Here is a 15,572-nt window from a genome sequence, read left to right as displayed (position 1 = left end):
AAACAATTTTAAATTAGGACTAGGCAGTGGTAGTGCACGCCTTTAATCCCAGCACTCGGGAGGCAGAGGCAGGCAGATCTCTGTGAGGTCAAGGCCAGCCTGGTCTACAAGAGCTAGTTTCAGGACAGCTAGGGCTGTTACACAGAGAAGCCTGTCTCAAAAAACCAAAATAAATGAATAAATGAATAAATAAAAATAAAAATAATTTTAATCAGCTAGGCAGTGGTTGTGCATGTGAACTTGGGAAGCAGAGGCAGGAGGATCTCTGAGTTTGAGGCCAGCCTGATTTATAGAGTGAGTTCCAGGACAGTCAGGGATATATAGAGACATGCTGTTTTGAAAGAAAAATAAAAGAAAGAATCTATTTAACTTGTTAGAGACAGAGTGTAATCATTCCAATATGAGAGATACTTACCACCTTGTGGGTTCCTTGTTCGGACAGGTTATCCTGCTCGGAGAGCCAGGTACCAGTGGGTACGCTGCAATCCCGATAGCATCTCTGCAAACTGCGTGGAGGAGAAGGGACCCCTGTTTGACCTAATGGCAGATGGACCCCACGACGTTGGCCCTCCAATGAGCAATCCTGTTCTGTAAGTGGACTTGAGTCTGATCTCTCAGAAGTGGCAGAGTGTTTCTCTTCAGGTTCCTGCTGTGGTGGCGCTGTCATCGTCTACAGCTGAGGAACAGCGTACTTTTGTATTTCATTTGTGTGTGCGTGTTTGCCTGCAGGAGCATGCTTTGCGGAAGGTGTGGTGGTTGGAGGACATTTTACAGGAGTGAGTTATTGTCTAGGGGATTGAAGCGAAGTCATCGATCTTGATGGCAGGCTCCTTTACGTGATGAGCCATCTTACTGGCTGCTGTGGGAAGAGGCCAGTTGGTTATCTCTGGTTCCTTTGCTGTCTCTTGCTGGCTCCACTTCCCTACTACTCCTACTCCTTCCCTTGGGTTAAATATTCAGTTTCCCTGTACCCTATACCCACCACCTTGTCTCAGACTTCTATTCTAATCTAGCCTCTCTGGATCCAGCATCTTCTCCCATCAGTATGCAGACATAGTCTAGGACTTCCTGACATCGATGGACCACCCTGACTCTCTATCTTTACAGCTATTTCCCCACTCTGATCTTCATTATATCAAAATTTCTTTTTGAGACAGGATCTCATGTCACTATATGGGAATCTCTTTCCTGAAACCCGCACTGTGGATGAGACTGGCCTTGAAATCAGAGATCTACCTGCCTCTGCCTCTCAAATGCTGGGATCAGCCCTTCCTAGAATGGGTGCTTATGCTTGCCCTCCTCTCCCGACACATACAGTTGGACTCCTGCTTCTCGATCCAGAGTATTTGGTGATTGAGACACAGCTATTGATTGTGTCTCTGTGTTTAGGTTACTTGACCACTTCACTGGAGTTATAGGTGGTTGTGAGCCTCAATGTGGATGCTGGGAACTGAACCCAGATCCTCTGCAAGAACAGCCATTGCTCTTAACCTCCGAGTTGTCTCTTCAGCCCTGGCCTTTTGTTTGGAAGCATTGAAGACAGTTTTAACTCCTTGAATTTGAACAACTGAGTGCCTAAATTGATTTCCATGTTCTGCCTCCACTCCCCACTATGCTCCTTACCCTGACCCCATTTTTGTTGTTGGAAGAAGGGTTGGATAGCCCATGCTGGCTGCAGTTCACCATGGATCCAAGAATGACTTCAAACTTCAGATCCTGCAGCCTCCGCTGCCCAAAAGCTGCAATCATTTGTGTTGCTCCATGCCCAGCTTATTTCTTTATGTTAAAACATTAAAACTACATTATTTATAAGTATAATTTTATATTTTTCTTTGTATTTCAGGACGAGAGGATTTCCGGATAATTTCTTCCCTATTTCTGAAGATGTTTCTGGGTCGGGCTCTGGCTCCGGATCGGGCTCTGGCTCTGGTTCTGGCTCTGGTTCAGGCTCTGGCTCAGGAAGTGGCTTCCTAGGCGACATGGAATGGGAATACCCGCCAGCAGATGACAGCGATGTTTTCTATTACAACTATAGGCCTTTAGACAGGATGCTCCACGAGCCAAACCAAGAGCAACCAGAAGATTTTATTATATGAAAGTGTTCATTTCTGTTTCCCCACCTCCACAACAAGGTCTTCTGTACTTGGTGTTCCATGTTTAAATGATCAGTCTTGGGATAAAGAGCTTTACAGAAAATTTAAAATACCTGGAAAAGACTCTTAAATTCTGTCACCCTTTCCTCCTGAGTTCTTAAGGAGTTATACTTTAATGCTGTTATTGCTTTAGAAAATATCTGCATTTATATGTGTATTGGATCAACATTATGAAATTAACTCACACCCCCGTTATTATGCAACAACTTTTACAAGCCATGCTGTTTTTGAAAAATTCAACTTGAATAGCAAATTGATGAACAATAATATTCCATACCTAAAGTGTTAGGAACGCGACTCACATTGCGAGTTACAGAAATACTCCTTTTTATGATTTAAAATAAAATAAAACGAAAGAGTGACCTCCTACAGTGGTTATGTGACCTGGTTTCTGTTGTGCTGTGGATGCGATGGAGAAGCAGTGAATGTTGTTTATCTGAAATTGCTGTGGGTTGTGCAGTTAGAAACTTAATGCTTCCAGTACCACACGGTGTGTTCTCAATGCTTCTCCGTGCTTGGCCTTTGCCATAGATGCCTGTTTAATTTCAAATGTCACTCTACTAAAGCAAAGATATAACCTAAGGGGGGAAGCTGTCCAGGGATTTCTTTTTCTCCTCCAGGAAATAATTACTTTTAAAACGATCTTTTAAAAAATGTATATCTATCTCTGTGTGTATGTATGTGTGTGTGTATATATAGAGAGTGACAGAGACAGAGAGAGACAGAGAGAGAGAGATATCATTGGGCTGGAGAAATGGCTTGGTGGTCAAGAGCACTTTGCTCTTCCAGTGGAACTAGGTTTAGTTCCCAAAACTCAGATGGCAGCTCACAACATAAGAGCCGATGTCACTTTCTGGCTTCCATGGACACCAGGAATGCACAAATGTTTTTAAAAACAAACTCCCAAAACGAATTCAGCATCTTTGTATGATTCCTTGTCCTTAAGAGTCAGAATTCATGGGTCTAAGAAGGAAGAAGCAGAAATTAGAGACTCATTTGCATTTGCGCTATCCATTCCTGAACCTGACGAAGCCTAGGGCCATCTAAGAAGAAAGTTCCCATTGAGAAATCTCCCAGATCGTATTGGCCTATGGGGATTGTATTGATAATCAACACAGGAAGGTCTAGCTTACTGTGGGTAGCACCATTCCTCGGTGGGTTGTCCAGAAAGCTAGCTTGCTAAAGAATCAGCAGTCCTTCAGGGATTCTGCTTCCCTCTCCAGCCTTGAGTTCCTGCCTTGATTTCTCTCAGTGATGAACTGTGACCTGGAAGTGTTAGCCCAGCAGATCCTTTTCCTCCTCTAAGTTGCTTTCAGTCAGAATCTTTTATCAGAGCAACAGAAAGGAAACAGAACAGATGTTCTGCTCCTGGGGGAACTATTTCCACTAGGGTACAGTGTGAGAGTCCCACTGACTATAAGCATGACATTTTAATCCATGGATGCCTAGAGATGAGAACCAAAAACAGGACTCACCTTGGGAGTAATGGAGCTAATCCCGGGATGGGTTGCTGCATATCTGAGAAAGGATAGAGGACACTCAGGTGTCGATGGAGGTTCCTTTTGATATTGTACTCTTTTTAGTCAAGGACCAAACCATTAGGAAGATTTATGAGCATTCACAATATAGTGGTGGAAACACATAATTGTAATACTTTTTTATTAAACATGCTTTTTTCCAAAATCGATAATAATTACAAATGTAATGCTAATACATCAGAGATGAGGGGGTGAAGCTGTTTGTTACTGTTGTTTTATTAATTTTTTTTCCAACATAGGCTTTCTCTGTATAACTTTGAAGCCTATCCTGGAACTCGCTCTGTAGACCAAACTAGCTTCGAACTCACAGAAATTCACCTGCCTCTGTTTCCCAAGTGCTGAGATTAAAGGCCTATGCCACCACTGCCCAGCTTGTCTTAGTATTTCAATCACTGTTTAAAATACTATTATATTTATATCTTTGGGTATTCTGCCTTCTATGCTAAACCAGGATTTCTTTTTTTTTAAATATTTATTTATTTATTATGCATACAATATTCTGTCTGTGTGTATGTCTGCAGGCCAGAAGAGGGCATCAGACCTCATTACAGATGGTTGAGAGTCACCATGTGGTTGCTGGGAATTGAACTCAGGACCTTTGGAAGAGGAGGCAATGCTCTTAACCACTGAGCCATCTCTCCAGCCCAACCAGGATTTCTTATTCTTGTCATTTTTGGTGCTTTCTGAAGGATTTCTTTGTTTTCTTCTCATCTTTCTTCTTCTCCTCTGGTTGAACGGATGATTGAACCTAAGTCTCTGCCACGAAGCTATACTCCAAATCTCTGGACAGGACTTCTTTGTTGCAGGGGGATGTCCTGTTTATTGTGGAATGTTTAGCTATGTCCCCAACTCCTCTCCATATTACCCAGTAATTGTTCCCATAGATGTCAGGGTAAATACTCCCAAACATTTCCAAATAATCACCCAGGAGTAGTCTTCCCCTCTTTAGAATTGCTTTGTGGAATTGATCACTTAGTGGCTTATGTCTCATCGGTAACATTGCTATCGTTAAATTCATTACCTATTGCATGGGTCATCAGCATTTTATGGAAGCCAGGAATGGTGGCAAAGTTCTCTAATCCCTACTCTTCCTAAGGGGAGGCAGGTGAGTCAATTCTGGTCTCCATAGTGAGTTCTCAGGCAGACAGGCCTACAAAGTGTAACCCTGTTTTTTTTTAAAAAAACAGACAGGTAGTCTGTAGAAAATAAGACATTAGTAGCATAACCATTCAACTCTTTGATGTAAAAATTCTTTAAGAAATATTGGGTAGGAGGTAGTGGCACACGCCTTTAATCCCAGCACTTGGGAGACAGAGGCAGGTGGATCTCTGAGTTAGAAGACAACCTGGTCTACAAAGTGAGTTCCAGGACAAGCAGGACTGTTTTACGGAGGAACCCTGTCTCAAACAAACAAACAAACAAACAAACAAACAAGAAGTATAGAAAGAAATCCAGCATTCTATAGTCAAATGATTTAAAAACAAATCCCAAACCCTTTTATGTATATGGTTATTTTGCTGAATGTCTGTGCACAGCATGTACAATGGTAACAATGGAGGACAGCAGAGGGCATCCTATCCCCCTCTTTGGGAGCCACTATCTAGCCCCTGGGAATTAAATCTCATCCTCTGGAGGTGTAGCAAGCATATGCTCTTCATTTAGCTGAGCCATCTTTCCAGCCCCATTAATAGATTTTTGAACAAGCATACCACAGCAATTTAGAGGGGAAAGTTTTTGAACAAATGGTATTAGAATCATGTGCACGCAGTTAAGCGCTCGGATCTTAGACTATCTGCAATTGTTGTTCTCTCTTGTTTCTTTGTAACAGTGTCTCAACAGTAACAGGGCCCAGAATGCTGGGATTACGGCTATGAACCACTCTGCCTGTCTTTTCCTTCCCTACGGAGTGGCTGGTGCTCCTTTGTCCAAGAAATCTGATTCACTGTTCCATCCAGTGTCCACCCCCATCCTTTAAGGTTTCTCTGAGTAGCCCTGGCTGTACTGGAATTCACTATGTAGACCAGGCTGGCCTCAAAGTCAGAAATCTGCCTCTGCCTCCCAAGTGCCTCTGAATAAAGGCTTGCACCACCCACTGCTCAAGTCACGGGTTTTTAATCAAGGCTGTTTTGAGCTATAAACTCCTTCTCTGTCTCCATACTATTTTACCTTTTTGTAAATCTGGCCAGTGAGTGGCAACACAGGCTGGTAACCCCCAGTACTGAGAAGGCTGAAGGTAGGACGGATGTGTTTCTTGATAGCCTGGGTTACATAGAGTGTTCCAGCCAGTGAAACCCTGTCTCAACAATAAATAGATACACAAACATCCATCTGGCCCAAACTTCCTGGCATAGAAATCTTTAAATCTTGTTCTCAAATAATACAGTTTCTCCCTCTAAACGTGCGGGAAGCCCAAGGTTTCATTTGCAGCAGTGCATAAAACCGTTGGCCATAACTGCTGCAATCCCAGCTTTGGGAAGCACTTTGGAAGTGGAGGAAGGACCAAGCAAGATTGCTCCACTGAGGCCAGCATACACTACGTAAGACACTGTCTTTGGGGGGATAAAAAAGCGAATTTCCAGCATTTGAATTTTGTTTTTATTAGAGACCAAAATCTCATATCAACCTTTAAACATTTTAGACTTGCACTGCTTCCCACGTTGAGTTTTGCTTTGACGGGAAGACGTTCCCCCTCTCCCGAATTCGAGTACAGGTTCAGCTCGGGAGCCTTCATGGTATTTCCTCCACCCTCAGCTCTTCTAGGCCCGCACTAACAACGATGGGGTCACGGTTCTTTGCACTCTCCCGGAACTTTCCGGAAGGGCTGAAACTAGGGAAGAGGGCGGAACCCGTTTGTGAGCCCAGTCTCCGGTCCTTGGGCGGACGGGTCGCGAGGTCTTCCCGGACTGCAGAGAACGGGCTCTAAGATTAGTTTTTCTCCCTATTGGTCTTGGGGTTGAGGCGGGAAACCACTTTAGGTGAGGGAAGGTGCGAAGGTCGGGAATGCAGCAAGCCTGCAAAAATTTCCTCTCCAACAACCCCGCGCTTCCTTCCGAGCCCCCAAACTTCACCGGGGAGGAGGAAACGCGTGGGCCGGGTGGGAGTTCCAGGGCTCACTGCTCGTCACGTGACAGCTCTAGGTTTTGGTGGATTGGGAGACCGCGCTTCGACCCCTCCCACCTGACGTCAGCCACAACGACCACGCCTCTCACATGAAGGGCGGAGCAAAGAAACTCCGCCTCCAAACGGCCTTTCTGAAGGGCGTGCCTTCAGTGGGCGTGGCCAGAGTGGAGGAGGGCGGAGAGGGAAAGAGTGGTCACGTGCGGCTGGTGGCCTACGGTCACGTGACGTGCGGCGGGGCGCAGGCAGCCGGGCTGGGAGTTCTCCCGAGGAAAAGCCAAGTGAAGTGGGGGACCCGGCGGCGGTGACAATGGTGAGTGCGCGGAGGTCTGTGCGGCCGTCTCCCACGGGGACTCGGTGCGCGTGGCGGGACTCCAACGGCGGGTGCGGTGCCGAGCCTGCAGAGAAGGGGCGCGGAGCGGTGAGGCCTGACGGCTGCCCGGTCCCGGCCAGGCCTGAGCACCTGCGGCCGGCCGTACTGTCCTGGCCATGTCGGAGCCTCTACCTGCCTTCTTGGACCGGCTTTGGGGGCCGTGGCTGGGCCCCCGCAGTCCGCCGAGCCGGAGCCCCGCGGCCTCGCCTTCCAAGGTAGCCGAGGACAGCCCGTGGCCAGACCCTCAGTTCCGTACTCTGGCTAGACCTGCTCACCTTCCTCGTCCCGAGCTCGATAGAGTCCGCTTTTCTTTAAGCTGCATGTGGGGACTTTCTGAGATTTCATGACCCGGGTGGAGGCTTTTGCCATTTGTAGACTAGGATAGGGGAAAAGAGCAAAGGGTGTCGGAACGGGGACCCTCATTTATCTCCAAACACCGATTCAAGCGCTTGGTTTCACTTCCTTCCCTAAGCGGTTTCTACAACTTAGCGCTTTGGGATGTTGCAATGTCTTGGGAGCCAGGGAGGGAGGAAAATCAGAGCACTTAAGCACACTTAATGGGAAACACCATTGGGCACGGTAGTGTTTAACTGTGTGCCGGCAGTTTTAGATTGGAGCTTTTGGCTCATGTTTAGCCTGTACACCCGGAGAGGCGACAGTGTGCCACCTGCTCTTTTTAAGCTCACCAGTTTTAATAATCTGCTTGATATTTTTTAGACCACGCCAGCCGGGTCTATTTTAAAAACTTTGCTTTGCTTTGATTAAATAATTGAAAAGTCAGAAATCGTGTTGCTTTTCTAGAGATGGGGAGAGGGGAAAGAGGGAAGTTTATTCTGGGAGGGTTTTCTTAAGTACTTTTGTGAGTCCAGGGACAGATAAACAGTAAGACTAACCCCTGCCCCCATGCAGCTGCAGATTAAGGAGTTAACCATTTGTTCGGGTAATTAGTTAAGGTGGAAATTACAAAGGCAATAAACAACTAAGAAGGAATTATTTGGGTCTTAAGGAACCCTTTCATTTCTCACAATTTGAAAAGAAAACTAAATAGCTCTCTTACTTTTTGATTATATTTGTAATTAGTCCTTCTAGTTGTGTTCAAGATATTGGCCAGACAAACGAAATTGTAAAGCTTTAAAACCTTGAAATGGCCACACATGTATGTATGAGAATTTGCTGTTTCATTGTGAGTGGGCTCTGAATACATTGTGGAAGCCTTGAGCTCCCCTGAGCTCCATTTCTTTTTTCCCCTTGATGAAAAGAAAATTCACATATATTTTGATTATTTTTTTCCTTCAAGTTCTGTTTTTTAACTTCAACCAGTCTTAGAAATATTCTTATTGGAGATCAAAAAGTTTATTACATTCTCTCTATATCCACATGTCATTTTGTTAGATGGTAATGCTCAATACTGGCATTTCATATTATAAGAAAGAATATTGGGTTTTTTTTTGTATGTGTGGTTTCTATTTATAATGTTAATTTTATTTTTTATTATTTATGCATTTAAAAATATTATTGATTTTTATTGAAATCTTCATTTTCCTTTGCTTCCCTCCCTGACTCTTACCTCCCCTTCAACCCTCTCCCAAGGTCCCCATGCTCCCAATTTACTCAGGAGATCTTGTCCTTTTCTACTTCCCGTGTAGATTAGATCTATGTATGTCTCTCTTAAGAGTCCCCATTGTTGTCTAGGTTCTCTGGGATTGTGATTTGTAGGCTGGTTTTCTTTGCCTTATGTTTAAAAACCACTTATGAGTGAGTACATGTGATAATTAATTGTCTTTCTGGGTCTGGGTTACCTCACTCAAAATAATGTTTTCTAGCTCCATCCATTTGCCTGCAAAATTCAAGATGTCGTTATTTTTTTCTGCTGTGTAGTACTCCATTGTGTAAATGTACCACATTTTCCTTATCGACGGGCATTTAGATTGTTTCCAGGTTCTGGCTATGACAAACAATGCTGCTATGAACATAGTTGAGCACATGTCCTTGTGGTACAATTGAGCATCCTTTGGATATATACCCAAAAGTGGTATTACTGGGTCTTGAGGAAGGTTGTTTCCTAATTTTCTAAGAAGTCGCCACACTGACATCCAAAGGGGCTGTACCAGCTTGCACTCCTACCAGCAATGCAGAAGTGTTCCCTTTCCCCCACAACCTCTCCAGCATAAGTTGTCATCAGTGTTTTTTATCTTGGCCATTCTTACAGGTGTAAGATGGAATCTCAGAGTTGTTTTGATTTGCATTTCTCTGATGACTAAGGATTTGAGCATTTCCTTAAGTGGCTGTTTTTGTTTTGTTTTGGTTTGGTTTTGGTTTTTTGAGATAGGGTTTCTCTGTAGCTTTGGAGCTTGTCCTGGAACTAGCTGTTGTAGACCAGGCTGGCCTCGAACTCACAAAGATCTGCCTGCCTCTGTCTCACTAGTGCTGGGATTAAAGGCTTGTGCCACCGCCCGGCTCTTAAGTATCTTTTTATATTGTTATTTTTTAATGCATGATCTTTCTTTTTCTTTTTTTTAAATATTTATTTATTTACTTATTATGTATACAATATTCTGTTTGTGTGTATGCCTGCAGGCCAGAAGAGGGCACCAGACCTCATTACAAATGATTGTGAGCCACCATGTGGTTGCTGGGAATTGAACTCAGGACCTTTGGAAGAGCAGGCAATGCTCTTAACCACTGAGCCATCTCTCCAGCCCCCAATGCATGATCTCTCTCTATGTGGACCTTGTTGACCTCGTATTCCTCTGTGTGTACCTCAAATAGGGCTTGAATTTGTGGCAATTCTTTTTTCTTTTTTTCAAGACTGTTTTTTTTTTTTCTCACATGGGTGCTGGAGATCTGAACTCAGGTCCTCTCCCCAGTTCCCATATTTTCATACTTAGGTATCATTATATTTTGCTTGTATTTGCACCCTTTTTAACTCTCTGTCATCATTCCCCTTCCTTGCTAGTCTTCTCTTCTCCAAATAATTCCTTTCTACTTTCATGACATTCGTGTGTGTTTGTGTGTACATGTAGTTAAATATATATCTTTTTGAGATTATTTTACTTAACATGATCAGATGAATGTTTTTAAAAGGTCACTTTGGTTTTCTTGTGCAAAGTAGAGTAGAAATGGGGGGATATAGGCACTGGTGTGGAGGGGTGTGCCTGTGGACCTAGCTGCCTTGAAAGCTGAGGTAGGAGGACTGCAAAGCTTTCTGGATAGAGACCAAATCACACAACACAGAAGGACCCCATCAAAGCACACATGAGAAAGGATACATTTTAAAGACTAGAACACTGTCATCAGTGGTCACACAGCTCATGGCTGTATCTAGATGTTGGAACCATTACTAGTGTGTGCTCATTATTAGTTGCTGCTTTGCCAGCTAGAGTGCTTTGTCATTGGGTGTAACACCTGATTCTGTGTTACTCCCTCGGTACAGTTCATGCCACTGTACCGTACGTGAGTCGGGCAAGGGCCTGGAGATTGAAAGAAAACACAAAGAGACCTGGGTCATTCGAAAGGAGATCAGCCGAATGCCAGCCGAATGCCAGCCGAATGCCGTTTATTCAGCCTTGGGGAAATCCTTATATACCTAGCTGCTGCACAAGGATTTCCGCCCGGGCAGGTGGGAAATTACCATACCAAAGATGGAGTCAACAATGCCCTAATCACCAGTCGGAGCAGAGGGAGCAGAGGAACAATGTTTTAGCTGGCTGACCAGAAACTGTCTTCAAGATGAACCCCAAGAACAAGGGTAGACCCGGGCCCTACAATTGGGAAGCAGTCATCTGAAGTTACAGTGCTTATATATTTTTTTGGAAATATTTATAGGAATTTCACAGCCTCTAATGCTAGTTAGTGCCAGGATTACTCAAAAGTCTTACGTGTCGTAACACATTCTGTCCAGACGCGATAGAGCAGAGGCTTTATGGTAATTAGGACAGTGTGATGACCCTGGAATTTGAAGAGGTAGTTTAGACTGTGCAGGTTTCTCTCTGATGGAAGAGTGACTTACAGATCTATCTAAAAGTTGCAGCTTTTCAAACTTGGATATAAGAAATTGACTTCTTATATTTTTGAAAAGTTAGTATTTGATTATTATGTAGGTTATTTGTGGAAATGACTGAGTTATAGCATGTTCTTTTTTCATTTTGGTAGTAAAAATTAACATGAAGTTTATTCTCCAAATTGTGCGAATTTCAGTGTTAACTGCATGTACACTGTACTCAGTTCAGGTTGTTGCCTTGATTTGCTGGCAGTGCTGGGGATTGGGTGCATGTATGTTCATTTTCATGTAGAATTTAATACTTTTTAACTCATAGATGAGTAATTTGATTGGTTTTAAAATCAAGTAATTAAGTTTGAATTTCAAAGTGTGGTGACTGGCTAAGCATGATACTAATGAGCATCTTTATTTTGTTTCAGAGTTTTCTTGGAGGCTTTTTTGGTCCTATTTGTGAGATCGATGTTTCCCTTAATGATGGGGAAACCAGGAAAATGGCAGAAATGAAAACTGAAGATGGCAAAGTAGAAAAACACTATCTCTTCTATGATGGAGAATCTGTTTCAGGAAAGGTAAACTTCTGTTTGGTAAATTACCTAATTTTAGGTTATTAGAATCAGTTACTAAAATATTCTGTGCTGTACATACATTTGGATGATTGTATTAGAAACAAAGTCCTTTTTCTGAAGGTCAACTAAAATCCTTGATGTATTAATAGCAATAATGGAAGATGTTTTCATGGAAGGAAGGGTTCTAGGGTAGAGTCTTTGAATTTCACAGACATTGTTTTGCTGGTGACTGTATCTTGAGCTTTGGAGAATTTCTGCTTTAAATTGAGTTGGAGAGATGTGGAGTAGTGGTCTGGTGTGGCATACGAGAGGTTCTTTCTGACTTTATGTAGCTCGCTCTTCTGTGCTCTCATGTCTCATTTGCCTGTGCTTCTTCATTCTGGGGGAGGCACTTCAGCTTCTTCGGAATATGTGTATAATTAGATACATTTAAGCTCCTCCTTCTGTAAGACTCACACCTCTCTTGCCTTTTCATTACTCAGCAATATGTAAAATCCTTTTTTCCTTCTTGTCTCATGTAACTCAGGTGGGCCTGAAACTCCCTGTGTTAAAATTATGGGCCTTCTCCTGCCTCTATCTCTGAAATACTGGGATTACAGACATAGACTATCATACCTGTCTAACGCTGTATTTTTTTAGAACCGTTTTAGATTTTCAGAAAAATTGGGTAAAATTGAAAGCTCTTTATGTTGCCTCTTCTTCACTGTGCCTTCTTATATAACATAACAATACAATATTTGCTTGTTATTATTATATATTGAGGTAGGATCATGTAATCCAGGCTGACCTTAGACTACAGTGATTTAGTCTTCCTGCCTCAGCCTCCTGAGTTCTGGAATTGACTGCATAAACTATTATACCTAGTTTAGTGTGGTATAGTTTTACAAATAAATGAACGTAAGCCAGCCATAGTGGTATGTGACTGTAATCCCAGTGCTTGGTGGAGACCTGAGGTATGGATGTTAGGGTCATCTTTAGTTACATAGACAGCACAAGCCAACCTGTTTTAAAAACAAAACAACAAAAAACCCAAAAAGTAAAGGATGTAAAGAACTGATGAACCAGTATTGGCAGATTAGTTTATAATGTTAGTTAAGGTCCACTTTTTTTTGTTTTTTTTTTTTTTTGTTGTTGTTGTTGTTTTTTGTTTTTGTTTTTTGAGACAGGGTTTCTCTGTGTAGCATTGGAACCTGTCCTGGAACTCACTCTGTAGGCCAGGCTGGCCTTGAACTCACAGAGATCTACCTGCCTCTGTCTACCGAGTGGTAGGATTAATGGTGTGTGCCACCACCGCCTGGCTAGGGTTTCACTCTTGATTTATTACATGTTCTGTGGGTTTTGATAAACACAAATTGTTTTGTATCCATCATTTGAAGATCTTGAAGAATTATCCTACAATATCATGACTTAATTATCTTACAAATTCCCCTCTGTTTCACCTGTTTGTATCTCACTGGCACCTCTATCCACACCAGTCTCCAAAGCCTATGCCATTATGATTTTACCTTTTCAGAATGCCATATAGTTGGAATCATACATTATGAAGCTTTTTTAGATTACTTTCTATGTTTGTTTGATGTTTCTCAGTGTCTTTTTGTGACTTGGTAGCACATTTGTTTTTAACATTAAATAATACTCTTGTGCTGGCCGTGGCTCATGCCTACACTTTTAAGCATTTGGAGTGCTGAAAAGGCTGGTGGGTTGCTTCAAGATTGTGGCTACCCTTGCCTGCTTACGTAGTAATTTCCAGACAAGCCTGAACTACAGAGTGAGGCTGTTTCAAAATACGTGTATATGTCTTTTGTATGGATACCAGCGTTTTGATATTTTCCATTTACCCGCTGAAGACTGTCTTGACTGTTTCCAAGTTCTGCTCAGCTACTACTTAATTGACTCTCATATTGGTATGTAGGACTTTATATATATTTTAAGATTTATTTTTATTTGTGTGTGTGTGTGTGAATGTGAGAGTGTGGGTATACAGAGAGCATGTGGAGGTCAGAGGACAACTTTTCTGGCCTCTGTTTGCTCCTTCTGCCCTGTTTTAGAGGCAGAGTTTCTTATTTTTCCCACTGGCTGCATATGTGAAGGTCTAGGTGATTTTCCCATTTCTATCTGCTGTTAGAGTGCTGGAGCTAGGATTACAGATATGCGTGCGCCACATCTGACTTTTTACATGGTTTCCTTTCCTACATTGGTTCTGGAGCTTGCATGACAAGAACTTTTACCTGCTGAGCCACTGGCCTCTTTTTGTTAAGAGTCTTGTATAGCTGGGTATGGTGGTACACTCCAGTAATCCTAGCATTTGGGATTCTGAGTGCTACATGAGAGCCTGTCTAAAAGAGGAAAAGGTTTTATTTGGTTGTAGCGTTGCCCCCCCCCCCCCTTTTGTGAGGATGGTGGTTGAAAAAGGGTTTTTCTGTGTAGCCTTGGCTGTCTTAAATTCACTGTGTACACTAGGTTGGTTTGAACTCAGACATCCAACTGCCTCTGCCTCCTTTGATTGAAAGTCTGTGTCCCTCTCCTGTAGCCTTTGCTGGACTAGAACTTAGTATATTCACCAGGCTATCCTCTTACTCAGAGATCTGCCTACCTCTGCCTCTGCCTCCAGAGTGTTGGGATTAAAGGTGTTCAACACCACTCCCAGACTTTCTTGTTTTTTAATTCCCTCTATTTTCTTGACTTTCCACTCACTTTTTTTTATTTCTGTCTTCTAGTTAGCAGATGTTGATGTTTCCTTTGTTCTTTTCAGATCTAGTCTAGACATTTTTCATCTACATTCAGGACACAAAGTTATTCTGTTTTCTTTCACTTAAGTTTTTAAATTATATGTCCTGCCCTGGTTCTTCATTCATTTGGAATTGATTTTGCTTTATTGTAAAAGTCAAATGTGCCCCACACTTGGTTCTATAATTAATCCAGGGCATATACTGAACCAGCTGTCCTTCCTCTCATTGTGCTATAATGTCACCTTTGTCACAAAGCAAAGGTCATGTGGGTCTGTTCTGGCTTCTTTGTTCTGTTTTCTTGGATTTTCTGTGGCACATACCTCTTTCTTTATTCCTCTTAAATATTCTAATTAAGTTGTAATTTATATACATAAAATTGGCTCTAATCTTGTTCAGTTGCTACCTGCTGTATTTCCAGAATTGTGCCGCTTTCACCACTGACTTCAGAACATTTATCCCTCTGAACAGAAACAGTATCCACTACCTGCAAATCTCTCATCTACAAATCTACTTTGTTTTTCTATTGAGTTGCCTGTTCTGGACATTGCATAGAAATGGAGTCGCACTGTGGCTTTGAGTGTGGTTCCTTTCACTGAGCATTCTCTCTTTTCAAGGCTCGGGTAGCAAGTGTTCTACCTCATTCTCTTAAACTATATTTTAAATTTAAAAATATTTTAACTCTATTCAAGAAAGATCTCGGGCTGGAGAGATGGCTCAGTGGTTAAGAGCAGTGGCTGCTCCTCCAGAGGTCCTGAGTTCAATTCCCAGCAACCACATGGTGGCTTACAACCATCTGTACTGAGATCTGGCGCCCTCCTCTGGTGTGCGGGCATACATTGAGGCAGAATGTTATTATACATAATAAATAAATAAAATTAAAAAAAAAAAAAAAAAAAAAAAAGGGGGCTGGAGAGATAGCTCAGAGGTTAAGAGCATTGCCTGCTCTTCCAAAGGTCCTGAGTTCAATTCCCAGCAACCACATGGTGGCTCACAACCATCCGTAATGGGGTCTGGTGCCCTCTTCTGGCTTTCAGACATATACACAGACAGAATATTGTATACATAATAAATAAATAAATATTTAAAAAAAAAAATA

The 15,572-nt window shown here is 42.5% G+C and overlaps 2 protein-coding genes across 3 annotated transcripts in view; both read left to right on the top strand.

The window, feature by feature from the left end:
• The window catches only part of Srgn (serglycin), a 32,335-nt gene extending 29,816 nt beyond the window's left edge, over nucleotides 1-2,519 (top strand). For both annotated transcript variants that reach the window (XM_057751620.1, XM_057751621.1), the window contains exons 3-4: nucleotides 443-590; nucleotides 1,844-2,519. In XM_057751620.1, the coding sequence (XP_057607603.1) occupies nucleotides 443-590; nucleotides 1,844-2,096 (401 nt within the window). In that variant the 3' untranslated portion in view covers nucleotides 2,097-2,519. The remainder of the gene's footprint in view (nucleotides 1-442; nucleotides 591-1,843) is intronic.
• A 4,482-nt stretch (nucleotides 2,520-7,001) lies between these two features.
• Vps26a (VPS26 retromer complex component A) overlaps nucleotides 7,002-15,572 on the top strand; it is a 28,046-nt gene continuing 19,475 nt past the window's right edge. Inside the window, exons 1-2 of the mRNA XM_057751996.1 lie at nucleotides 7,002-7,121; nucleotides 11,601-11,750. Coding sequence (XP_057607979.1) covers nucleotides 7,119-7,121; nucleotides 11,601-11,750 — 153 coding nt within the window. The 5' untranslated portion in view covers nucleotides 7,002-7,118. The remainder of the gene's footprint in view (nucleotides 7,122-11,600; nucleotides 11,751-15,572) is intronic.

This window comes from Chionomys nivalis, chromosome 19 (genome assembly GCF_950005125.1).
Source record: "Chionomys nivalis chromosome 19, mChiNiv1.1, whole genome shotgun sequence".
Classification (NCBI taxonomy): Eukaryota; Metazoa; Chordata; class Mammalia; order Rodentia; family Cricetidae; genus Chionomys; species Chionomys nivalis.
The sequence above is the reverse complement of the archived record's forward strand: the minus strand, read 5'-3'. Positions and strand labels throughout refer to the sequence as shown.